At 43.9% G+C, this 25,623-nt stretch overlaps 2 protein-coding genes and 1 long non-coding RNA gene across 3 annotated transcripts; 1 reads left to right on the forward strand and 2 right to left on the reverse strand.

Moving 5' to 3' along the window:
* Positions 1 to 8: 8 nt before the first annotated feature.
* FGF23 (fibroblast growth factor 23) lies at positions 9 to 6,293 on the forward strand. Its single transcript, XM_085049805.1, has 3 exons — positions 9 to 289; positions 2,493 to 2,596; positions 3,086 to 6,293. The coding sequence occupies exons 1-3, from the start codon at positions 61 to 63 to the stop codon at positions 3,521 to 3,523; spliced, it is 771 nt and encodes a 256-aa protein (XP_084905931.1). The 5' UTR covers positions 9 to 60; the 3' UTR covers positions 3,524 to 6,293.
* Positions 6,294 to 10,243: 3,950 nt separating this feature from the next.
* Positions 10,244 to 20,801, reverse strand: TIGAR (TP53 induced glycolysis regulatory phosphatase). The gene is made up of 6 exons (XM_085049804.1): positions 20,645 to 20,801; positions 19,238 to 19,275; positions 17,215 to 17,336; positions 13,180 to 13,257; positions 12,123 to 12,233; positions 10,244 to 11,710 (listed from the first exon to the last, which is right to left on the reverse strand). The coding sequence occupies exons 1-6, from the start codon at positions 20,782 to 20,784 to the stop codon at positions 11,252 to 11,254; spliced, it is 948 nt and encodes a 315-aa protein (XP_084905930.1). The 5' UTR covers positions 20,785 to 20,801; the 3' UTR covers positions 10,244 to 11,251.
* A 1,695-nt stretch (positions 20,802 to 22,496) lies between these two features.
* On the reverse strand, positions 22,497 to 24,706 carry LOC146442948 (uncharacterized). The gene is made up of 2 exons (XR_014849513.1): positions 24,529 to 24,706; positions 22,497 to 23,699 (listed from the first exon to the last, which is right to left on the reverse strand). It is a non-coding gene; the product is annotated as an uncharacterized LOC146442948 (long non-coding RNA).
* Positions 24,707 to 25,623: the final 917 nt, after the last annotated feature.

The raw sequence follows: 25,623 nt of genomic DNA on the forward strand, positions 1-25,623 counted from the left end.
CCTGTCTGAGGATTCACACTCCAGGCACGAGGAAAAGCAAGGAGCAGACGCTGACCCACCATGGAGTGGCAAGCCAATCCCCAGGGCATTCCCTGCAGCTCCCTGCTCCTGCTGCTCTGCAGCGTCAAGGCTTCCCTCGCCTTTCCCAACTCCTCTCCACTGCTGAGTGCCAGCTGGGGCAATGGAGACCACCTGATGCACCTCTACACTGACACAGAGAGGAGCAGCTTCCACCTCCAAATCAATGCTGACGGCTACATCGATGGTGCTCCTCACCAAACCATCTACAGTAAGTGGCTTCCTAAGGACCTCCATGGGAGCAAGGGAGGGACAAAAAGATTTTTTACTTCCTCATTACCTATGGAAAATTCCCTCTTCTCATTAGGCAGGCAGAGGAGCACAGCTATGAAACAGAAAATACCCATCATTATAATTGCCCTTTTATTTAACAAATAAAATCACTCCAAAGAAATCTAGTGAATGGGGAATTTCATTCCTTGCCTAGGACAACTGAAGTCCTATGGTTCCTGTAATACTCTGCAAGGAAAAACCACCTGAATTATCCTTCACTTCATGATTTTACCCACAGTTTCTTGTGGAAGTTCCTGTTAGAAGTTGGTGATGACATTCCTCAAATAACTGATGGTGCTACCACTGACAGTGCTACCAAAAGAACTGCACTGAGGGAACTCACCAGAGCAGTGCTGCAAAACTGATGTCACCCATAAAATCTGTATTTTGGAGTAGAGGGCTGAACACGAATAAAACTTAAGTTTCAGTGTGGACAGAACATGGGCATGCAAAGGTCAGTTAAAAAGGGGAAAACTATGAAAGACCAGACTGGCATAAAAGAAGTGTTGAGCTTTTGGGGCTCATGAGAAGTAACTATTCCCTACTAAACTAAAATTGTGTATTCACAGTTTATTTTATTATATATTCTACTATTCTATTTAAACATAGAATAGTTTACTGTTCTTCTTCCTTTGCTAAATGGCCCAAACCCTTTAGTTAGCAGTCAAATGTAGGGGGTTTTAAGACAGTGTTATTTTATTTCAAAAGCACTTCTCTCTTAGCAGCACTCAAATCACAAGTAGCTATGCACCCTAAAATCAAGTAGTTATTGGTAGTAGTAGTAGTTGAAGTAGTAGTATATCTATTTTATACACTCAGTTAAAAATCTAAGGCTAGGTAATGAAGCTTTTACATAAGTAAATTAAGATTTTTTTAAAAGTTATAGTTGAATGAATGAGAAAAAAGGATCATATTCGGCTCGTTTTTGGAGGAATTGATAATGAAACACTCACAGGAGTGGTGGCACTGTCTTGTTATTCTTACTCTGTATTTACAGATTTTATAAAACTTATTTTAAGTATGTTGGTCAAGAACCAGTGTGGGATTTTAGAGAACAACAGACAGCAAGTACCACATTTTCCCATATCTGCCATGAAACAAGTACAGCAGGGTTTGAAATGGTGGAGCAGGAAGGGCGGAAATCAGACAGCAAAAGGGATTATGAGAAGGAGGGTTTTGCTGCCCCTGAGCCACCAGACACTGGGAAGCACCGAGCTTGCACCAGGGTGGCATGGTCTAGGTGTCATGATCTCCTGGGTGTCATGATCTCCTGGGTGGGACACGAGAACAGGCACTGACTCAAACGCAAGGAGCAGATCAAGGAAAGTTGTTATTCCCACTTAACCTGGCACCAGTGGCATTGCTCTTGGAGCACTACAGCAACCCCAGTTCAAGTTTGATGAGGAGAAGGTGGAGCTGGTCTGGCAGAGGGTTTCCAGGGGGCTTTGATTGTGATCTGTTGGGAAACGCTTGTGGTTTTAGTCCAGCAAAAAGGAGTTAAGGGTAATGTAATCACAGAATCACAGACTGGTTGAGGTTGGAAGGGACCACAGGGGGTCACCTTGGTCCTGCCTCCCTGCTCCAGCAGGGCAATCCCAGAGCACATGGCACAGGATTGTGTCCAGACAGCTCTGGAATATCCCCAGTGAGGAGACTGCACACCCTCCCTGCACAATCTGTTCCGGGCTCGGTCACTGCACAGGACAGAAGTTCTGCCTCATGTCCAGGTGGAACTTCCTAGGCATCAGTTCCTGCCCCTTCCTCTGGTGTTACTGCTGGGCACCACTGATAAAATACCACAGGGCAGTCACAGAGATAAGGATGACAAACTCCACCTGGATGTGGGCAATGGCAGAACTGAGGGGCAGTGTCCTCAGACCACGCTTTGGGACTTCAGAGGAAATAAAAAGATGTCTTTGGGAGGTTAGTGCCACATTGGAACAGGGCACCCAAGGAGGTGCTCTCCATTCTGAGAGATTTCCAAAGCCACGGTGAACCTGATTAAGAGTGGGCAACAGTCCCAGGTCATGAGGGAGGTTGGTTTGGACTCCCAGAGGTCAATTCCAGCCAGAGCACCTGTGGATCTGTAAATGCACTGTCGAACTGGATCTTGGATTAGATGTTTTTGTTGTTCTGAACAGGTGCCCTAATGATCAAGTCTGAGGGTGCTGGCTCAGTAATAATCACAGGTGTGAAGAGTGGACGCTACCTGTGTATGGACATGAAAGGAAATATATTTGGCTCGGTGAGTGTCCTTCCCTAAGGCTTGAGGCTGAATAGCCAGTGCATTCTGCTGTTGTGGTGCCCATTTCCCCAGTCAGGGCAAGCCTGGGTAGCTGCAGGTGGAGGGGGCAAATGTAAGAAAGGATCCGACACTTAGGTAAAACTTCCCCCTCTTCTTTGATTGTATTGAGTTGTAGAGCTGACAAAAATAACCTGAGATCCTGCATGCATAAATGAGGATAAAAAATGAGATCCAGTGAGGGACCAACCTGAATTCCTGCTGCAGCACAGAGCCATGCATTGGGACCCCCTGGGAGAAAACAGGGTTTATCATTAAAATTCCTCTGCTGCAAGCATAGACATGCAACTCAGATCTACATTTGGATCACATACAGACCTGGGAGACTAGAAAAACACCTGCTGCAGTATCTCATTTCTCTTTCCCTCTTTAACCATTGTTTATAATTCACCAGATCACTCTGCTCACAGGTGTCCTATTGTTTTCCCTCAGCATTACTTCAGCCAGGAGGACTGCGTGTTCAACCACAGGACGCTGGAAAACGGGTACGATGTGTACCAATCCCCCAAACACCACTTCCTGGTGAGCTTAGGGAGAGTTAAACAGGCCTTCTCCCCTGGTATGAATCCACCACCATACTCCCAGTTTTTGTCCAGGAGGAATGAGATCCCTCTGTTTCGATTCAACACCCCTGAGCCCCACAGAAACACCAGGAGTGCAGATGTCGATCCAGTGGATCCTCACCAGATCCTGGTCCCGCAGAGGAAGACCCCAGTGTTCAGCTCCCCACTGCGGCAGCCAGCAGACTTTTCCCACATGCCCAAGGAACCCATGAGAATCAACCAGAACGACGTGGTGAATCCTGACGATCCCCACGCTATGATGGAGGCCAGGAGGTACCCAAGCCCCCGCTTCTACATCACGAGATAATTGCAGCCCTGGCGCTTGCCAGGTGAAGACAGGGGCAAAGGAACTGTCTGTCACACTCAGCCTGAATGCTAAAGTCGCTCTTAGAAACCTGGGAGATATTGGGAAAAATTCCTTAGTTTCCAATCTTGTTTTGTCAGTAAACTGTCATCTGTAAGTACAAGCTGGACTTTTCTAACTGGGGCTCTATTAGAAGGAAGATCCATTTTGGAAAAGAGTAACACAAACCAAACCTTTTAGGGTCTGAATCACCTTAAGTTTGCATCAATGAGAAAAAAAAAAAAAAAAAAGAAATCCCTTGAATTAAATGGGAAACTGATGTTATGTCACTGATGTACAGACCTGGAGCATCTGAGATTCCAGCAGAGATGTGGAATCCTCTTACTAGAATATCCTGTCCAAGCACAGCAGACAAACTGTCAGGTGGCGTGCTGTTTTATTATATAAAAATTACTATATATGTCACATGTCCAGTATTTGAGGGGACTACAAGGAGAGCGGCTCTTCATCAGGAACTGGAGTGACAGGACAAGAGGCAATGTCTTCATTCTGATAGACAGTAGGTTTAGATTGGATATTAGGAAGAAATTGTTCCCTGTGGGGATGGGGAGGCACTGGCACAGGTTACCCACAGAAGCTGTGGCTGCCCCATCCCTGGAACTGTCCGAGGCTGGGTTGGATGAGGCTCTGAGCAACCTGGGATAGTGGAAATGTCCCTGCCCATGGCAGGCGTGTGGAACTGGATGATCTTTAAGGTCTTTTCCCAACCCAAAGCATTCTGATTCTTTGGTTTTAGCTTTTAAGTTGTAACTTCATTCTCTCTTCACCCATATGTGTCAAAAAAAATGACCACTCTGCTGTCAGAGGAGCAGCACACATGGAAAACTGGAGGAAGTGACAGGACAACAGGCAGGATCAAAGGGTCCTGTGGAAAAAGAGCAACTTCTCACACTGAATCCAAGCTGAGATTTTGAAAAATAGAGGAGACTCTCACTCTCTCTCTCAAGTGCTTCTCTATCACAGTTCTACATTGTAGCATCACAATATGGAAATAAAGATAATTAGTTTTGCATATTTCTAACCCAGAGAGAAGTACCAGGATTAATAATAATCAATAGCGTGTTAAACAGAATGGTTGGTTTTGCATAATGCTGAACTAATCCAGGGGAAAAATTTTAAAAATTATGTAGTAAAATTATAAGTAAAAAACTATTAATATTTACACTATAATGAGGACTCTCATCTAATGAATGAAAATTAGGTTTGTATTTAGAAAAGGACTATTCAATTAGCATCCATGTTTGTATTGAGTTCTAAGCAGGTATCAGATGCTTTATACTTGAAGAAGTGAAATTAATCAGATCTCTAATGCTGACAAAACCTTTTCCTAGATTAGTTTATACTTTGAATAGGTTCACTTTGAAAAAGTTATTCTTGATGAACTCTGCAGAAATCAGGAGTAAGGCCCTGATAAGCAGCACAAAAATCCAGTGTGACAGAGATTTGAGAAGAGGTTTTTATTTTGTGTTTTTTGCATGTCAAGACACAGATTTTTCTGCTCTGTTTATTTAGAGTATTTATCAGCCTGACAACAATTTGAAGTGGCACATTTCTCCTCAGTGTGCTCATAGCAACACACAAAAACATTAGGCTGGATGCTGGTCCTGTTCTTTTTTCCTTTCTCATGAAGTAATTCACTCAAGCCACTGGAGTTACATCAATGCAACAAAATCAAAATAAGACCCCCCTGTGTTTCTTGCTTACATTAACTTTTTTCTGGATTTAGCACAGGCTCTGTCTGGCTGACAGCATTTAAAATAATCCCTTCCCCCCCCGCCCCCCAAATATGTATATATACATGACATCTCTTTATCTACAACATCTAACTCATTATGTTGGAAAAGTCATAGGTCCTGATTCTACTCTTAGAATAGTTTTCCTCCATGGAAAGAATCCTAATTCATATAAATACTTAAGAGGACAGGACAAGCCAAGTCATCAGGATTAGGCCAAGAGTCCCATCTCTTAGAATTTGTTTTTCTAAACTCGTAACAGTTTGGATAATTTCTGAAGGAAAGGAGTGATTCTAAAGAATTAAGGGAATTGCAGGCAGGCAGACTGTTCTGCTTTTTCTTGCTTATTCAAAATACAGCAAGACTTTTTAACTTGGTATCTGTACAGTGGAGAGGTGTGATTTTATTTGTTTTCATTTGATAACTTTACTTGATTCCTTTACCATTATTCTTGGCTTTTGCTCCTTGAGAACTTTGGATTTCAAGTACACCAGTAGAGTTTGCATTTTGCATTAATTGCTGGAACCTCCACAGAGCTAGGAGTCTGACACAACTGACATACAAAAACTGGAATCATTAAAAGCTCTGTCCACATTAAATTTTGATGGGAAATGTTGGAAGGGTTAAATTTCTAGACCATCTCTATGTTCCTAAATTAGAACAGGATAAGTAGGGTTGTTCATTCTATCAGTAGCCAGGGGACAAGCAAGCTAAGACTGAATACATAGTGGATTTTCCATTAAAAAAACCCATATTTGTAACTATAAGCAACTGTATCAAAATGTAAAAGAATTTATTCTTCAATGGAGGTGCTGGCAATCACCAGCTAGTAAGGAAGCATTACTTATTTATGTCACAATATTTATTTATTTATTTGAGTGGGTCTTAAATCCTGCAGAATATTTATAAATATTTATAATGTATTACAGAGACTATTTCCTTTTGTAGAAGTACCAATAAACTTTTCCCTTCTCTCCAAATGGTGGATTCTGCATTGTCTGTTCAAGCTCCCCATTCCAGAAATACTTGAGTGAACAAATAAAAGGTAGTAGCAGTATCCAAAAATGGTTGTGTGCTGCTGTCCCCGGTGACTTCCAGCCTCACAGGTTGCAGCTTCCTGGGTGTTTCATGCACCACAAATATAAAAGTTCTGGGAAAGGTGATGGGAAATCAGTGTCTTAGTAGGTCTAGACTCACCATGAAGGGATTTTTCACCTCTATTGGGAAACGTCTTCTGCAAACAATGGAAAAACACTGTTTTCCAGTGATCAGTTTTTTCCAGTTTGTCAGTTCAGTCCTGCTGGGAATTATTTGTGATCGTGGTTTAAAGATCTCAGGGTAAAAGATACTTAGTAAATTAAAAGTCTACAGAGAGGGCTCTGAGCAGGGCCAGGCTCTGCTCCAGGGGCCCAGCAATGACACCAGAGGAACAGTCAGGAACTGATGCCCAGGAAGTTCCACCTGGACACAAGGCAGAACTTCTATCCTGTGCAGTGACTGAGCCCGGAACGGATTGTCCAGAGAGGCTGTGGAGTCTCCTCACTGGGGATATTCCAGAACCACCTGGACACAATCCTGTGCCATGTGCTCTGGGATGGCCCTGCTGGAGCAGGGAGGTGGCACCTGATGCCCCCACTGTGATCCCTTCCAGCCTGACCCATCCTATGAAGACTCAAGCACTAGTCAGATTGGAAGTTCATCATTTCCTCCTCTGCCCCACATAGTTATTGATGATGCTTTCTCACTAATACTTCCACATTCCTGTATTTTTATTCCAAGTCATTATCAAAAAATTGCCCCCTGAGGAACTTAAATAGCAGCTTTACTCCAGCTCAGTGCTCGACCTTGGACATTACTACTTCTAAGCTCACTAATTCCTTGCACACCTACTTTAACTTTTTCTTCTCCTAAGCAACATTTATCTTTTCCAGCTAAGCTGATGGTTTCTACTGTGGCATTAAGCATTCAACTAAAATTCACCTAGACCATATTGCATTTTTCCCTTGCCTATACATTAGCTTCTTCTTTAAGGAACTACCCATTTAGTCTAGTGGGAATTACTTAAGGTAAAAACTCATTTATTTATTTATTAGATTCCAGGTTTCATTTACCTCTTTTGCGTGTAGTTACATTCTCCTTCAGAATTTGTTGCATTAACCATTATTTAAATTTCTTTGGAGAAGTAGAATTAAGATGTGCGATTCTTCGGACTGTCTTGAGTCAGAAATCAGGAGCTGGACTCAATGATCTTTGTGGGTCCCTTCCAATTCAGAATATTGTATGATTCCAAAACTAATTTTGTGATTCCTGCCCTTTTGAAATCAAATCTCCTTTTTTTACCTCAGTTTCGAACTCAAGTAAACTCACTTTTCAATGACCAGCTCTTCCAAAACATAAGCAGGACTTACTACAGTCAAGTTTGGTGCACCACCCTTCTCCCATTCAGCTATGGCTAGACCACCCAACTGGGCATCAGAAGGAAAGAACATTACACCCGGTTATGCCCCGAAAGGAGTTCTGCCTGGACCTCAGGTGCATTCCTTTGGTTACTCAAGATTCCCAGGTTTTATCCCTCCTGTGCTATACCCTCTGTGCCCTCAGGAGCCCTGCTGCCAGCCTCTGGCACTCAGGGAAGTAATCCATTTCCACACTGGGTCCCTTCACCCCAGGAGCCCCAGAGCTGTTTGCAAATGACACCAGATCCATCTCAGTCACACAGGAGACCATCCTGAACAGCACGGAAGTCACCACACACACACAGACCCCTCACACTGGCTCCACCATTTTTGTGGATGCCAGAAAAACAGCTCACTCACTGTGTAGTTGATTTGTGTCCAGGAAGCTGCCATTTACCTGGGATTATACAGATCCAAAAACCTCAGGCTCATGGCCAAAGCCCTCAAAAGCAGGATACATCTGGGGGAAATCTGACATAGTTTAAGTCTGGGCATGTGGGCTGTGGATCTGAGGCAGCCAAAAGCTTCAACAGAGAATGCATCTGATTTAAATTCTGTTCTAAATGCAAAGAAAAAAAAAAAAAGGAGAAAAAGAAAAAAGGAAAAAAACTCCAAACTCTTCCTATTGCAAAGGCAGGGCTATGTCTGGAAATGTTTTTTCAACAGAGAACTGTGGGAACAGAGAAAATATCTTTGCATTAGAGGAAGGAAATTGTGGTACTACCATAGCTCTCTGCCCAATAGCTGCTCGAGGTGAGGCAGCCCTGTGAGGAGATGATGTTGGTGGAGACAGCATCCATTGCCACTACTGAGTAATCCCTCAAATATTTATGTTGTTTCTATTCCTAACAGACACATCTACTGGTGCAGCTCTCCCTTCCAGTGATCCCAATAAACTGTACCAATTTTCTGTACAAAAGCACAAGAGTCACTTGACCAAAAAAAGATTTAGTCTCAGTGTCAATGTAAAAACTTAGAAAGAGGAGTACTACACACAGACCTAAAGCAAACAGCTTTTAGGATTATCTTTAGAAGACCCCAAAATAAGTGACTTTTTAATGCAGAGGGAACTTGATATCTGACATAACGAAGGAAAAATAACAAGTGCGACTATTTTAGGGCAGGCTATAAGCTCACCTAGGCTGACATCCAGCAATGTCAAGTGCAGATACAGAGGGAAAAAGAACATTTGGACTACTGCATGACACTTGTCACTGCTTTGTACTCCTTTGGCCACTGGCAGATGTGTTTGCACCATTTTAGTGTGTTTTACAAAGTCTGAATTGGGAGATTCTGACTCATTTTCACTGAAAAATGTTACTTCATTAACACAGGAGCTATTTAGAAAACGTGAGTGGTTTCACCCTTTGGTATTTTTCCTTGTTAGGCACCACGGTACCATCTGCTTGCCCTGTGTGAGAGTTAGAAGAGGAAAGAATTTGGTAATAATAACTTAAAGAAAATAATCACAAAAACAGGTTTCTTAGGATGGGTCTAAATTTTAACAACCTATAAATAAAGAAAAAGGAGGTAAAGCGTATTATAAAGCAAGAGTCCAAAATCCCTCTGGGAAGGGTGCTACCCAAGCAGTGACAAAGCATTTAACAAAAAAATAGATGCTCTCCTAAGTTATTGGCACCATCAGCAATAACAAAATATTAATTACCTGCTTGAGAGCAGGCAAGAAAGAAAAATAAGCCTTTTAAAGTGAGAAGCACACCAATTACTAGTGTGTTTTGAAATAACAGACAAAATGACAGACTTAAGGAGAAAAATGTGTCACATCTCCACTCATCCTGCATTTTCAATTCCATTACTCTGGCTACAAGAATTAGTAGAATGACTGACTAAATTCAAGACATGGCAATTCCAGGGAATCCCAGCAGTCTAAAGCACTGACAGGAGAATTCCCTGCTATGTAACAGGCCTTCTTGAAATAAACAGGCACTACCTGGGACAGACAAATTCAGAATGAACTCCTGCCCTACTCTTTACCATTAACTCTGTTAGAAGTCATAATTAAAGCTTTTCTGTCTTCATTGGCTGTCACCATCGATTTAGTATTGAGGAGCCCTCAAGGAAGATGCATTTCACACAGAGCTTGAGGACTCCATGCAAAAGTCCATATTCCCATTTTAGCTTCCTGTGAAGACTTATTTCTTTCAGTATATTGAGAATGAATTATTATTTTATTTGTGAAAAAGAGCTGTGGACATTTTTAAACAAGTTTTGTCCACAAGTCTTCCTGTGAACACAGCTTATTTCCTTCCGTATATTGAGAATGAATTCTTTAATTTGCAAAAAAGAGCTCAGGACACTTTTAAACATCTGCCCTAGAAGTCTTTTTCACAGTAAAAGGCCAGCCTGGGGTTTTTCAGGAAAAAAAAGGAGGAAGTTATGTGATCTGAGCAAAGCTTCACAGGGCAATATTAAAAAAGATTTTTACCTCAAAAGAAATACAGATGAAATGGGAATTCTATTCAGGAGCCTCTAATTTTTTTTAAAACAGGCTTAAAATATGCAAATAAGGAAAAAAAAAGTTAGTATTTTAAATAACAGAAACCAGATAAGCTCACACTGTAACACAATAAATACCCCAGAGGGGAAAGAATGCAGTATTAACATCAACAATGGCCAAACAATCAAACTTGCCTTGCTCTAGGCAAAAATATTCATAGAACCAAGTGCGCGACTGCAGCTGACAGAAGAATTCCAGTCAAGTTCAACTCACCCCAGAGAGAAAGATCCTTTTTCAGAAAGGAGACCATTACTATGTGCACATGAGGTTTCTCATCCTGCTTACAGCTAAAAATAAATGCTTCGTGTACAGTGCTCTTCCACAGAGATCTCAACAACCTGAACAATTTCTTAGGAAATACTCCTGGTGAGGTAGGTTTATCATCATTCCCACTCTACAAATTCAAAGGAGACTTGCCCAGAGTCTCACAGATACTCAGTGTCAGAGTCACATCCCCTGGCTCTGCACAAACCTTTCCCGCTGGGCAATGCTCATTCCCAGGTTATACTATAGCATTCAAAATTTTATTTTAAGACAACATGTGTGTTTCATATTACAATATAGCATTTTGTAGCAAAACAAGAATACAGTATAGCTCATCTTTGAGGTACCACTCCTCTCTCCTCCCCAACTCTTACACTTGGAGGTAACCAAAATAATTATGGAGTAATGCAAAAGAGTCATTTAAAATATGTGCTGTAGGAGCAGATATGCAAGTGACTGGAAGTATTACATTTCTGAGAACAGAGAATAGTTGTTTTATTTTGCTACTGCCAACTTATACTGGGCATTAGACCATGCAAATTCTATTTTTTAAGATAGCAAGCAGTTGCATGTCTCTCTTTTTGCACTTCAGTGTCAGCACTGAAGTGCAAAATCCAGTCAATCTCAGTAATTACCACAGATACTTTTCCCAAGTTTAGCAAGACAGCGATCTAAACCCACTTTCCTCCCACAGAAACTCTTAGAACACTTTTGAAGCTACACATTCAGCTCCCACATCCACTAAGTGAGAGTCCTGGTTCAGACAGACACATGTGATTTCAGGTTTTAACAAATTCCTGTTTTCAAGTTTTATAATGAAATGACTGACTCCTGTATTGGGACTGACAGAAGACAGCTGGGACTTGGTTAAATTTGTTGGTAAGGTACAGCTGAGATCTGAAACAAAATAGCCAATCCAGTTCCTCATGTAGGCTCCATGACTCACCACCAAAATATTGGCATCTAATATTGTGGAAGATCTGCTGCCGTCAGAGCTCAGCTCCGCCTCACTGCAGTGGTTTGTCCAAGGGAAAACAAAGTGTTCTCCAGATGTTCCTGAGCTCCTGCCTGGTGCACCAGGCTTGCTGTGCTCCTTCTGCTCCAATTCAACAGCCAGCTGGCACAGAAATTCAAAAAAATCCCTTGCACGTTCTCTCACCTGCAGGGAAAGGCCAGAAGGGAACACTGTGAAGAACAGAGATCACTGTGAAGCAAGCACAGATTTTACCTTTCAGAACTCTGACATAGAACTACTTCAGTTAAAAGACACAAATTTATCACAGACGAGGCTCTGAAGTTACTGACTGCTGTAAAAACTCCTCTGCCCACCAGAGAGTAATTGCCATCATCCTCCTGTGAGCGAGAGCTTCATGAGGAGTCCATCACAAAATCAGTATTTTAGTTACAAAGAGATTCCCCACTTGGCAGCCACTGTTGTCAGGCCAAGCAGTGGTTTTACCTTAGAAAATATCTCTGGTTGGACTGAGCTCTCAGTAGGAAGCTTCCAATAGCTGCAATTGTAAAGATAAAAATGCCTAGAAAGCAGGGCAATAAATAAATAAATACCATACTTCATCCAGTGTTTCTCCTCCAGAAGGTGTGAATGAAGGACATTGCTCCCCAGCATCCTTTGCCATAGCCTTGAGGTCAGCCAAAGGCCTCCCTTCTGCAACACCATATTTCTGTAAGAAAAAAAGGGGGTTTGGCAGGATGTGTCAGGTCTCCTGCAGCCTTCCAGAGGGTGCAAACAGCTCTTCGCAGCTTTGCTTTCTTGGATTCTCAAGGCTTAGCTATCTTTTACATTTTATCACAGTTTTGAGCAAGGAAATATCTTTATACACATTCTTTTAAATAGCATATATATATGTGTATATATATATATATATATATATATGTATGCTCGGTGGAGAAATACATTAAGAGCAGCATTTCATTTAAAGCACTGACATTCAAAATAGGACCTTCAGCCTGATCTTTGACTTGAGATTTCTTCCTCCACTGACACTCATCCCCAGCGCAAAAAATTCAAGTCTCTTTGTGATTGAGGTCACAGTGCAAGTGCTCCTGTATGTAGCCTTTTACAAAAGGATAAACTCCATTTACTTTTCACTTGCAGAAAGGTTACAGGGAATTATTGCTCACATATAAGAAACCAGTATTTTCTCTACAGACCTGTGAAGTCTCCACATGAGAGGATGGATCCATTTTCAATTCAGAATTTTTGAAAAAGGCTTAAAAAAAAGAAACAGAGCCACACAAGTACCCTTCCGATTAAAAGCAAACATTAAGGCCTTGCTTATTTCAGAGGAAGAACTGGAATTTCTGAGAAAAAAAAAGATTAGGAAATGCTACAATCATGTGCTGCTCCTTAAACATTGAATCTTACCTTATTTAAATCATTAAAGAATCACAGTTACAATGCTCATCACTAAATTTTGGCTCTGCTTCACCATTCTTCAAACAATTTATTGTCCCTGATGTGAATAGTTCAGTTTTCAATGATTAAAAGCACATCAATCAATGCTCTCCACTGTTAAATCCACTATTCAATAAGCCAAGATACCCATCAGCAGTAAGTTACATTTTCAAATTTTTCAATATTTGGTAACAATTTCTTTTGGCACTTACTCTCTCTCGCAGTCTTGCGTCATACTTGATTTCCAAATCTCTGCAAAGCTTGTTTTTTCCTAGAATTGCAGCAGCAGTCTAAAAAGTGAGTATACAGTTATATCAATGGGACAGAACATAGACCATCTTACACCACCACAGCCGAGGTGAATCTCATCAGCAGCACCTCACAACCCACATGAACAAAACAAAGTTTTTCAACTACCAGTATGTCAGAATTGGATAGATGGTCCAGGCCAGGACATGAAAAAATAAAGAAATAAAGACTGCAATCTTCTGGCAGTTCCTTCCCAATTCAAAGTCCAGGGCAGCTGAAGACACTTAGCACCTATGAGAGGTGGGCAGCAGGGTTTACCGGAATAAGAGCCACATCCTCTCTTGAGTAGAACACAGAGCAATAATGTCCCCAAATTCTTTACATGTAGTACATGGGCCAGACTCACAGCTCTGTTCCCCAAAATGCTCGGTTAATCCAACTGAAAAAACATCTGTCTGACAGCTCTCCGGCTGCCACAGCCAACCCTTAGGGCTGGAAGGGACCTCTGGAGATCACCCAGTCCAGTCCCTCCACCAAGGCAGGATCACCTGGAGCAGCTGACACAGCAATGTGTCCAGGTGGGCTTGGAGCGTCCCGAGAGGGAGACTCCAGGCCCTCCCAGGGCAGCTGCTCCAGGACTCTGCCAGCCTCAGTGTACAGAAGTTCTTCCTCACGTTGAAGTGGAATTTTTTGTGTTTTGGTTTGTGTTCATTGCTCCTCATCCTGTGGCTGGGCACCGCTGGAAAGAGCCTGGCACCATCTTCTGACACCCCTTGGAGATATTTATATGCATTAATGAGATCCCCTCTCAGTCTTCTCCAGACTAACCAGGCCCAGCTCCCTTAGTCCCTCCTCATAAGAGAGATAGATGCTCCAGCCCTTCATCATCTCTGTGGCCTCCACTGGATCCTCTCTGGTATCTCCTTGTCGTTCTTGGGAACTAGTGGACAGCTGACCTGCTCCTGGTTCTTACATGCACCCAAGTGTGAAGGCTGCACTGGCTTCATTGACAGTTTGGACTCTGCAAACATCCACACCCAAACAAACTGACATTTAAATAACTCCTTTTGAAAATGCTCCTTGGATTCTGGCACAAATAAACAGCTTTGTTGCACTATTGGCACATTTCACATATTCCTCAGGACAAACTTTATGTTGGAACTTTAACCTTTTGCCAAAGAATAATGTAGAAATAAAGATAGGGTTGAATCCACTTCATTGTGTATATGCACAGCATAGTTATTTGTATGATTATATGCCGGAATTTCCTCTTTTGCAACAGAACTTGTACACTCCTCTGACAGTTGAGCTGTGAAGTGACAGCATAGTAACAGGCCCTTCACAGACTTGCAGCTGCCAAGAAAGGTAGTTCCAGCCACATGGAAACTTCAGCCTTATATGTCTGGGAAAGCTTTCCCAATGCCTGGACAACTTGACAAACAAATGGCAAAACACATTTCCTGCACGCAAAGGAAAAATTCAGGTCTTTCACATTATGAGAGTGCAAATGCTTCTCAGGGTAATGGCTGTCTCTCTTATATAAGAAAATAAATCCCAAACCAATTCCCATAAGGCAGGCACACAGCACAGACCATTTTATAAAAGTTAGTAAGCACTCTTAGTGTCTTAAAATATCATCACTGCCATTCACACATGTGAATGAAGTGACCTGCTGGGCAGCTATCCTGCATTTTTAAAATATCCAACTATTGCACTCTTCCTTCCTTGTCTCTTTTGTTTTCTGCTTAAGTTGTGCTGCTACATCAGTTTCTGGAATTATGCTGTAAAACTGATGAACAATGTTAATGGTGAGTGTTTTAAGGAAAAAAAGGGAGATTTATACTACATGTTGTTGATCTGGTTTACAGCACAGCTTCATGGACTTTTTGCTAAACAACTGTGCAAAAAGCAAGCAAGCAAGAATGGCTTAGTAGTTTCAACCCTCCACATGTCTCCTGAAACCACAGAATCAGTAGAAGAGAGAAACAAAGACAGGCCCACACAGGAGACATTACCTTCCTAGAACAGCTGATCTCTAACTTTAAAAGTTTTGGCTCCCTAATTTTAAGTATTTCATAATTCTGCACACAAAGTCACATGAAATCCCACTCAGTAATTAACATTTTTTCCTCTTTATTTAATCAACAGTGTATCTTTACTGCATCAAGGCGAGAGATGTGACGTCCCTCACAAAATTGAGCATCTCTGCACATTTAATGATCCTTATGCTAACTTCACAGTAAAACTTGATCTTGCCTGTGTTGGTCTGCATTCCTCAGAACACAGCACACAGCCACAGTGCATGAGACAGTACAACAATGTCACAGCCAACCTGATTTGTCTGTTCAAAGAAAAACTAATTTCTGTGTGTGATGCCTTGAAGTCCCCATTACTCCTTTAGCATAAACCAATACACATATAAAATTGTGGTGGTTTTGATTGGCCCAAAACATCAGTGAAGTATTTTTTAACATCTAGGAGAGATTTGGACCCCTCAGAAGCTGTTGTGGTAGGCCTGGGGAGGTGTCTGAGGAGTGGGGAGCAGCACAAAGATGGCTCCTGTGTGTCCTGAGGAAAAGTTCTGGAAGTTTTTACATCAAGTCCAGCAGAGCCAATCTCTGATGGTACTGAGAGTAATGGACATGCTGCCAGCCAAGTTTGGGCCAATTAGAGGTGCTGGTTATGCCTCTGTGAAAACATATTTAAGAAATCAAAACAAGGTAGGCACGCACTTCTTTGTAGTTAGAGGAGGAGGTGGAGGTAAAAATATGTGAAGGGAGAACAGCATGGAGACACCAAGGTCAGTGAAGAAGGTGGGGGAGGAGGTGCTCTAGGCGCCGGAGCTGAAAACCCTCTGCTAGCTGTGCTAGAAGCCATAAGAGAGCAAGAAGTCCCCCTGCAGCCCACGGAATCCACAAAAATGCAAAAATTCTACCCACAGCCCATGCCAGAGGAGCAGGTGAATGTCTAAAAAAAGCTGCAATCCAGTTAGAGTCTCGTCAAAAAAGTTAAAACTGAAAAAGCCTTGCAAGGGAGAGAAAAGCCTTGCTCCTGAAATAAAAACAGCCTGGCCTCAGCTCGGGAGAGTCTGCACAGCACCTTATAGACAAAAAAACTGATGTTGCAGCAGAATTCGGGCGGGATGTTGCTCGTACAATTAAACCCACGCCAAAGAAGTTCCCAGAAAACTGTCTCTCGTGGGAGGGACCCCATGGCTAAGTAAAAAACCCCTCTCCCTGATAGACTGACCAAAAAACAAACCCCTCACCCTACCCCTGCCGTGTTGTTAGTTTGAAAAAAAAAAAGAAAGTGAGCAAAAAGACTGCTTCTTAAGAAGAAAGAAGAGCAAAAAAACTGTCTAAAAAAAAAAAAGATAAAAAATATTTGTAGTAAAAAAACTGTAGTGACGAATAAATTTATAGACCTGCTCTGTAGACTAAAAAAATACCCTATACCCTGCCACCCTACCCGAGCTTGTTAGTTAAAAAAAAAAGAGTGAATAAAAATGAGTTAGTAAGAAAGAGAAAGTAAGTGAACAAACTAGTGTATAAAAAGTTTATTTTTGTCTTGCATTTGCAACTTTAAGTTTAAAGCCTGTCTGCTCTTTCTTCTGTGCGCCCTTCTACCAATGTCCTATCTCACTTAACTCATGAAGTTAGTATGTGTTTTTACAGGGTTTTTTGGAGCAAAAAAGAGTCGAAGTGCCTAGCATTTAATCAAAGTCAAACCCTGACAATGGCAAATAATGGAATCATGAAATGGTTTGCGTGGGAAGGAACTGTAGAGATCATCCAGTCCCGCCTCTGCCATGGGCAGGGACATCTTCCACTATACCAGGCTGCTCAGAGCCCTGTCCAACCTGGCCTTGGACACTTCCAGGAATGAGACACGTCCAGGAATGAGATAGCTTTTGGCTCTGTCACTGTATTATTTATGCATCACCCACAGCAAATAAATGCTAAATTTGGAAGCCAGCTGTTGTCTCAAGAAGCACTTACCTGCTTAGCTCGAAGGAGGTCACTTGAAAAGACATGGGTAAACTTCACATTACTGAGAAACAAACCAGCAGCATCTGCTTGCCTGAAACCAGTTGCAGAGAGTGGCTCATCCACTCCTTGACCTACAAAATAACAACCCCACAACATTAAGACATGCAAATTTTAGATCATTTAGCAGCTGACCATGCCTGTCAGCAATAAAGAAACTGCCCAGTCATAGTAAAATCTTTCTCCTTTAGTAAAGCCAAGCACTAGGAAAAGTCACTGCTCTTCTGTCTTCCCCAAATTGAGTCACACAAATTTAATGATAAAAAGGAGAAAAGTCTAAGAAGACAGAAGGATCATTATCAATTATATTTACATTAATCTATGCCTATGACAAATTTAAACATAAACAGAGACCTACATTTAATAAATATGGCCATTTTTAGAAGGGTCACTGGCTGGCTTCCTGCAAGACATATCTCACAGCTGAAACTTTATAAACTGATGTGTTAATTGTAAATAAGAAAGAGGACGATACAACTGAGAGAATGAGATACAAACATAAACTGTTGTGGCCTCTTCCTCTCCACCTCACACACTGACAGTAACGCTCATGCAAGCTGGAACAAACCCAGCTGGAAAGCAGCAAACCTCCCCAAAAAGTGTTTCCAGCCAGAAAGTCTGTGAGAATAACTGGTCACAGAGCTCTAAGACAATGTAGAGAGAAGCTCTGAAAACCCAACATGAGTGAAACAGGTGTGCTCCTGTCACAGCTCAGAGTCTGCAGGAGAATCCAGAACTGTGGCAGAGAGATGAACATGTAATAATCCACACCTTTCACCTATTCTTGTTCTGCAGGAAGCCAAAGCAGAGAGACTGAAATTCCCGTCAGATTCAGAACAAAATAAAAAAACCTAGTTTCATCCAGAAAATGCACAATCCAACAGCAAAAGACAGGACACCAGAAATCCAGAACCTGCGTTCTAAGCACCTCATCCATAATTCAGACATATGAGACCTCTGACCCCACTGTGCTGGTAGCAGGCCTTAGACTCCTCAAAACAAAAGAGGCTTGCTCAAAAAAAGAAGCTATGTTCTCTCTACACTGGAGAGGGGACAGGTAACCACTGCATGCCATTTGACCCAAGGAGTGAGGAATTCAGAAGACATCATTGATATTTTTAAGAAAGTAAAGCAGTGGAATATTATTTATTCATTTCATTTCATTATGAGCACAAATCCCATGTTGCCAGAACTGTAAATGGCAATGTCACAGAGGAAGGGAAATCTGGAAGCACAACTCTTCCTCTCAACACAAAGCATTGTAGAAAGTTCACTTTTTCAGAACTTTCACTGTAGGAAGTTCACTACAACCCCACTAGGTTCCTTGTGGCAGTAAGCCTTGATTTTCCTACAGTAGACATCCAGGCAGCTCAGAGTGTTCAGTTCTGGCTGTACAAGTCAGCAGTCACTAAAGTGAATCTAGTTTTAAATGTGTCTGATCAAGACTGCCTTCCTAGAAAGAGCTCGGATTGAACAATTCCAGCATTTAAACAATCCTTACTTTTCATTCTCCCTTGCTCTACTGCAGGTTCTTATTGCAAGTAACAGATTCCCTTCTCGAGGCAACAGCCTCCTTCACAACTGGATCTTTATCCATCCTTTGCAGCTCCTTTTCCCAGAAGCCCTTTTCCCAAGCTTCATATTAGTGGTATTTAACACAGTGCTATGGGATGCACTAGTGTCTTTAGTAAAAGGTGCTGCTACCACTTCATTTGATTACAGGCAACCGTTTTCTCTGTGCAGAAGAAGGAACTCTTCTAATACTCCTTTTGAAACCAGAAATGCATCAGCATCTGTTGATATTTTGTGAAGGGTGACAAAATCCTCTGTAAAGTTATGAAAGTCATGCCCTGGATTACACATAAAGTCTCTTAAGGTTTACAGAATTATACCTTAATAACACCTGAGCAGTCAGTGACAGGATTTCACCATGATTTTCCATCTCTAACCAGCTACCAGAATAACTCTTACTAACCTTGCAGTATCTTGTCTTTGTTATATCTTGTTTCTCCACTGAAAAAGATCATAAATAACAACAAAAAATTATCGTCATTTTAGTTGATCTTTAAAAACGTTGTTGTAATAAATACCAACAAGAGACAGCAGAGTCTGAATGTAAAAAATCCCATACAGTACAGCACAGACTCTTTTCAAAATAATATACACAAAGACTTTATAACAATAAAAAAATATTTCAAGTAGTCAATTCCAACCATACTGCCAGTATTTAATAAGACAAAGCCATCTAGAATAAAAGTAAGGGAAGTAATTTCTTAAATTTACCACAAATACAGCATAATTTATCTGTAACAAATAGACCTCCATGCTGGAGAGAACAAAGCTGCAGGAACACTCTGGAGCCCTCTCATGACAAGCACATGTTGGGAGCTGGTTCTCTGAACTTAACAGGGAACCAATTTCAGAGATTATCAAGGGTAGCAGCAGAGCTGCACACCTTGAAGAAACAGAGCTTAAGGAGTCAGAACAGAAGAAACCACAGTCATGGAATGATATGCGTTGGAAAAGACCTTAAAGATCATCTTGGTCCAACTCCCCTGCCATTGGCAGAGAACACCTTCCACTATCCCAGGTTGCTCAGAGCCCCATCCAACCTGGTCTTGGACACTGTCAACTGTCAACTGTGGGGCAGCCACAGGCTTCTCCGGGAAACCTGTGCCAGGACCTCACCACCTTCACAGGGAAAAATTTCCTCCTCATATCTAATCTAAACCTCCTCTCTGTCAGTGTGAAGCCATTCCCCCTTATTCTGTCACTCCAGGCCCTTGTCAGTAGTCTCTCTCCATCTTTCCTGTAGGCTCCCTTCAGGCACTGGAAGGCCACAAAGAGGTCACCCCAAAGCCTTCTCTTTTCCAGGCTGAACAATCCCAAATTCTCTCAGCCTTTTCTCACAGCAGAGCTGCTCCATCCCTCTGATCCCCTTGGTGTCCCTGCTCTGGACTGGCTCCAGCAGCTCCATGTCCTTCCTGTGCTGGGCTCCAGGGCTGGAGGCAGTTCTGCAGGGGGGTCTCAGCCAAGCGGGCCGAAGGACAGAATCCCGCCCCGCCCCTGCTGCCCAAGGGGCTTATGCCAAAGAAGGAAAAAAGCTCAACTTTCCTACAAATTAAAGTTTTCTCCTGCCAGCTGCAGGAAGCTGAAGCTGCTCTGTCCAGTCAACTAAAAACCTCTGTCAATGGAGTGGAAGTAGACCTTAAGAAGTCTCCCCGAGTAACAAACACCAATCCTTTAACGTTTGACGGGAGAAATGTTCACACCACCGTTCCTACTGAGCTCCTTGCCCCACCTGAGAGCTTTTGCTCAGTCCCCCCCTGCCGGTGCCCGTGACCGAGGTGCGGTCGCGGCCCGCGGGATGCGCGGTACTCACTGCCGCACGACCGTCAGCCCGAAACGAACCATGGCGCAGGGGAGCGCGCACGTGAGCGCGGATGTACGCAGACGCGCGCGCAGGCGAGCGCACGACACGCGCTCCGCACTGCGACGCCGCGCGCCCCGCCGAGACGTCATGGCCCCGCCTCGCGTTCCGCTCTGACGTCACCAGAGGCGGAGGCGAAGTAAGCTCGCGGCAGTTAAGGAGGATCGGGGCGGATTTGCGCTCCTTGCAGCTCACTGATGGTAGGGGGCAATGAGCACCGCTTCCACTCCATAAGCGACAGGACGAGAGGGAACGGCCTTACGGGAGGCTGGGGTTGGACATCAGGAAGAAATTCCTCCCCCAAAGGGTTATCCAGCGTTCAAACAGGCAGTACTGGTGTCTCCGGTCATGGTGGCATTTAAATGCCCCGTGGATGTGGCGCCTAGGGACGGGGTTCAGTGGTGGGCGTGGCAGTGAGATGTTAACAGTTGTACTTCTCCACCCTGAATGGTTCTGTATTCTTGCTTTGCAATTGCAGTTAGGAGGCTTTCACCTTAAAAGACTGGGTTTCGCAGCATCTCATGACGCTGGTGTTAAGGAAACTTCCTTGACTGAGCATTATGGAGCCACTTTGAGTCGCCTGAGCTGGGACTGAAGTCCGTTCCCAGCTGCCTCCCCCACATTCACAGTCGGACCAGGTTTCCTTACTGGCTCAATTCCAGGTTCCCCATACCAGAGTCTCAGGTGTCCAGATCCTTAAAATACTACAATCGTGGTGCAATTACTAAAGAACTAACAGTGTGAGCTGGTGCCTCCCAGGAGGTGCTCAGCACGAAGGAATCCCTGGGCTTTTATTACACACTCATAGATTAAGGGTAAGAAAGTCAGGGGCTTCAGCTCCTGATGTGTCTCTGAGTGCCCATCCCGTGCCTGGTGCCACATGGTGCTGCGTTGGATGAAGGGCTGGTAGTCCCCAGCTTCTTGTCTCAGCTCGGGCTGCTCCAGAGCTCAGCCTGCAGCTCCACTGCAGCTGCACCCTGAGCTCCCTGCACTGTGTTCCTCCACAGCGGGACCAGAGGATCGACCAGGCTTGCCCCTTTGCAGAACACAGATGATGTTCAGTCTGGTTACATCAGCTCAGTTAACACTAACTGGCAGCAGGGCTTTGCTTAGAGTAATATCATTGATATCATCAATACGTTGATATTTTTATATAGATGGATAAAGAACATTACTCACAAGTCAGTTAAAAGTCTGGGTAGCCAAATCACACCCCTGAGTAACCATCTGCAAAGGAGAGCCAAGGAACAGTTTAAACCAGCAGTTTCCAAGGCAGAACAATGTAAGGTGTTGGCATCCACATGCAGCTGGGACCACACTGGTCTTGTCCTGCAGAACTCATGGAATTACAGAATGGCCAGGCTTGGAAGGGACCTTAAAGATTATCTGATTCCAAGCCCCTGCCATGAGCAGTGACACCTTGCACTATCTCTGGTTGCTCCAAGCCCTGTCCAGTCTGGCCTTGAACACTTCCAGGGATGGGGCAGCCACCAGCTTCTCTGGGCAATCTAGAAATTCCTGCTGGGAAAATAGACAAAGTAACACAAAAAGTGACTGGAAATCATCCTTTACCCCTCAGCTGAAGTTTTGTGGTTTACAGACAATGTGATTAACCAAAATATTAGTTGGTCAGATAGCTGAGTGTATTTCCTTCAGGATTTCCGACCTGGATGGAATAAATCTAAAAATCAGAGAAATTCTGATTAAATTTCTGTCTAAAAATCAGAGAAATTCTTCTGGGCTGCCCAGAGGTCTGACCTCAGTTTGAAACTGGTTTGTGCTTTAACACCAAACACATTCTAAATGAAGACAGAAACGTAATTTCTTTCATTTAATAGCAGTTTAAAGCAGATGCAAAATTAAATATTTAATACAACAGTGGGTCTGGTTTTTTTCCCTTTTTATCTTCCTTTGGCAGCATGGCACTAACCTCGTATTTCTCCAGTACCTCTCCTCCACAGATCTCGGAACTGCCATTTTCAAAGGGTGACACCAGTGACAATCTTGCCTGTAATAGCCAGTGCCAAATGACTCGGCTCTGACCTATTTCTTTTGTATCATCATTAGAAACAGCCATGTTTTGCTGCAGTGATAAAACCCCAGCTGCATCTCAAGTGTGGTTTAGAGGAACAAGATTCAAACAGGAGCCAACACTGACAACATCTATACTCTTATAAGTGTGTGTTTTGATCCATTTGCAGAAGTGACAGCCCTTCAGACAAAGTCTTAGAGAGACTTTGAAGTCACTCAGTTTGGCTTTGTGAGAAAATAGCTTGAAAAGCCTGTGGCTTAGAGACTCGTGGCTTGGCTACTAGATCAGGTTTCTCATTCCCATTGCCATTTGGGATCTGATCTTGCTTCTTGCTCTTATAAATATACTCAGCAAAAACCTCTGCTGAATTTCTTCAGTTTTGTGCCACTGCACTTCTCTGCCTATATAATGCTCCTCTGAAGGATGTGCTGGTCTGAAGAGAGGCATAACGCAGGCAAATCCTACACAGAGATTGTGCTGTGGACAGTTCTCAAACTGGGCCTGCTAGAGAATACAGTTCTGTGGATTTCCTTCATGGAAGAGTGACTTCGGGAATGTTTATAAGCTGGTTCTCAGTGCGACATACAGGCTGAGAACAGGGAGCAGAGCCAGGGCCTTGGGACCGCTTTGGCTGCACCGAACGCCATCCCTTCTGCTGGAGCTGTGGCTGCGGGCTGTGTGGCGGAGGCGGGCGCTCGGGTGATCTGTGCCCCGGGGGTGTTCCTTTCCCAGCGCGGATTGCCGGCATTATCCCGGGGCGCTCCCGGCCGTGCGCGGTGCTCGGGCGCCCTCCGGCGGCACCCTCCCTCCGCCCCCGCACTCTCCAGCTCCTGCCGCGGCCCCTTCCCATTCCATAGCCCACACCTTTCCCTGGGATCACAGATCCCATCCTTAGGTGCACGCCGAGGAGACTCACACCCGTGGTTTAGGCATTCCTGTTGCAAAGCTCTGTAGCGTTAGTCCAAGCCCTAATACCTAAATTTGGGAGAGTGAGTATCACCAGCATACACCGGAAAGATCGATACTTTGTTGTGTCTAAACAGCAGATCCAAAGTAATTGCAATAAGCTTCTCAGAGAAGCAAACTAGTTCAATTTAGAATCACAGAACCATAGAATATACTGAGTTGGAAGGGACATAAAAGGATCCCCCAATCCAGCTCCTGGCCCTGCACAGACACCCCAACAATCCCATGTTGTGCATCCCCGAAAGCATTGTCCAAACGCTCCTGGAGCTCTGGCAGCCTTGGGGCTGTGAACACTGCCCTGGGGAGCATGTTCAGTGCCCAACACCCTCTGGGGAAAGATCCTTTTCCCAATATTCACCCGAACTCTCCCCGACACAGCTCCAGCCGTTCCCTCAGGTCCTGTCCCTGGTCACCACAGAGTTAGAGATCAGTGCCTGCCCCTCCTCTTCCCCTCATGACTGCTGAAGGCTGAGGGAGGTGGAATTTTCTCAATTTCTGTGACTAGGAAACCACAGCAACCAGGTACTCGAGGACCATTTGCTCTTTTGTAAGAGACAAAGGATGTGGCTGGGTGTGGTAAGGGGAGGAGGAAATCTGACCATTGGGACTTCACTTGCTCGCTGGGCACCAGTGGGGGAAGGGTGAAGCTGCTGCCTTCCTTTTGCTGCGACCACGGAAAGCCCAACTCTGCACTGCTTTCTCTTCATTGCAGGGTGAGCTTTGGTTTGAGAAAAGGCACCCTTTTCCCCACCCAGAGCGCGTGTCTCCCCAGCTGCACTCGCAGCTGCTGCAGAGGAGCCCAGCTGTCATTGCCCCCGCCCCATTCGCCAGAACACACCGTGGCGTGTGCCGTAACTGCGAAGTTCCTGCCGCCTTTGCTGGCTAGCCTGGGTGAGCCATTCCTGCCGCTCCAGCTGGAGGTTCTGAGCTCTCTGCTGCGCCGTTACCCTGCCCTCCAGCCCGGCCGCCATTACCAACCACGTGAGAAACACCTGACCTCGCGCCACAGTGCCACCTGCAGCTACTCGGGAGTCATCACACCTGCCCTGCTCGGCTGGGAGCTCAACAGCGCCCCTGCTGGTTGTGACTGTGACTACACCAAATGGGAAAGTGCTTGGCAGCCCAGGGACATCTGTCACCGGGTGGTTTTTGTTTGTTGTTGCTATTCTTGTTGTTGCTTGTTTACTCTGTTATAGATACTAGTAAAGAACTGTTATTCCTTTTCCCATATCTTTTCCTGAAAGCCCTTTATTCCAAAGTTATAAGAATTCGGAGGGAAGAGGGGTCGCGTTCTCTATTCTGAGGCAGGTTTCCACCTCTCTTAGCAGATACTTGTCTTTCAAACCAAGACAATAATGAAGCTGCAGACTGTGATGAGGTCTCCCCTCAGAAAGAACGTGAGGAAGCTGGAAAAATTGAGATAATTTTTTGGAGGGTGTGCTGGATAGCAATGCTGATTTCATTCCTCATCCTCCAGCTGGTTATGTCGCACTCACAGCTTTGCTCAAGTTCTGAAAACCCTCACCAGAAAGGTCAGTCTATTGCTGTTCAGGGATGCTTGCAAGTTCTCTGTCAGATGAACCAGAGCATTTGCTCTACAAAGCAGGTAATCTGAGGAGCCAAACGCAGCCGGTCTGCTGACCTTACCCTCTCTCCTTCACTGCACTGTCCTAATTCTTCTTGCAGTTTCTGCATGTTGCATTTTGGAAGAGCTCAAATAACAACCCAGTTTATTTTTAGAGAAAGTGCAATAGCAAGACCAAGCTATCACCACATAATTTCCACAGAAGGACAGGCATTTAAGGAGACAGACTTTCCCCCTTTTTTTGTTCTTTTCTTTGCATCAGCTCCTTTCTCTCTCTCTAGCAGGTTGCAGCAAAACTCAGTGGTTTTCGTTACCTCAATGTAAATCTCAGCTTTACACACCTTAATT

The sequence above is a fragment of the Lichenostomus cassidix genome, chromosome 1Ab (assembly GCF_008360975.1).
Source record: "Lichenostomus cassidix isolate B80296 chromosome 1Ab, HeHo_3.0, whole genome shotgun sequence".
Taxonomy (NCBI): domain Eukaryota; kingdom Metazoa; phylum Chordata; class Aves; order Passeriformes; family Meliphagidae; genus Lichenostomus; species Lichenostomus cassidix.

What these genes read in the sequence shown, in the direction of transcription:
- FGF23 (XM_085049805.1), top strand. Translation starts at nt 61, where the DNA reads ATGGAGTGGCAAGCCAATCCCCAGGGCATTCCCTGCAGCTCCCTGCTC. An exon ending in TCCTCACCAAACCATCTACA is followed by an intron (nt 290 to 2,492) that starts GTAAGTGGCTTC and finishes TGTTCTGAACAG; the next exon opens with GTGCCCTAATGATCAAGTCT. An exon ending in AAGGAAATATATTTGGCTCG is followed by an intron (nt 2,597 to 3,085) that starts GTGAGTGTCCTT and finishes GTTTTCCCTCAG; the next exon opens with CATTACTTCAGCCAGGAGGA.
- TIGAR (XM_085049804.1), bottom strand. Translation starts at nt 20,784, where the DNA reads ATGACGTCTCGGCGGGGCGCGCGGCGTCGCAGTGCGGAGCGCGTGTCG. An exon ending in ACCTCCTTCGAGCTAAGCAG is followed by an intron (nt 13,258 to 17,214) that starts GTAAGTGCTTCT and finishes CTCACTTTTTAG; the next exon opens with ACTGCTGCTGCAATTCTAGG. An exon ending in ACGCAAGACTGCGAGAGAGA is followed by an intron (nt 12,234 to 13,179) that starts GTAAGTGCCAAA and finishes TTTTTCTTACAG; the next exon opens with AAATATGGTGTTGCAGAAGG.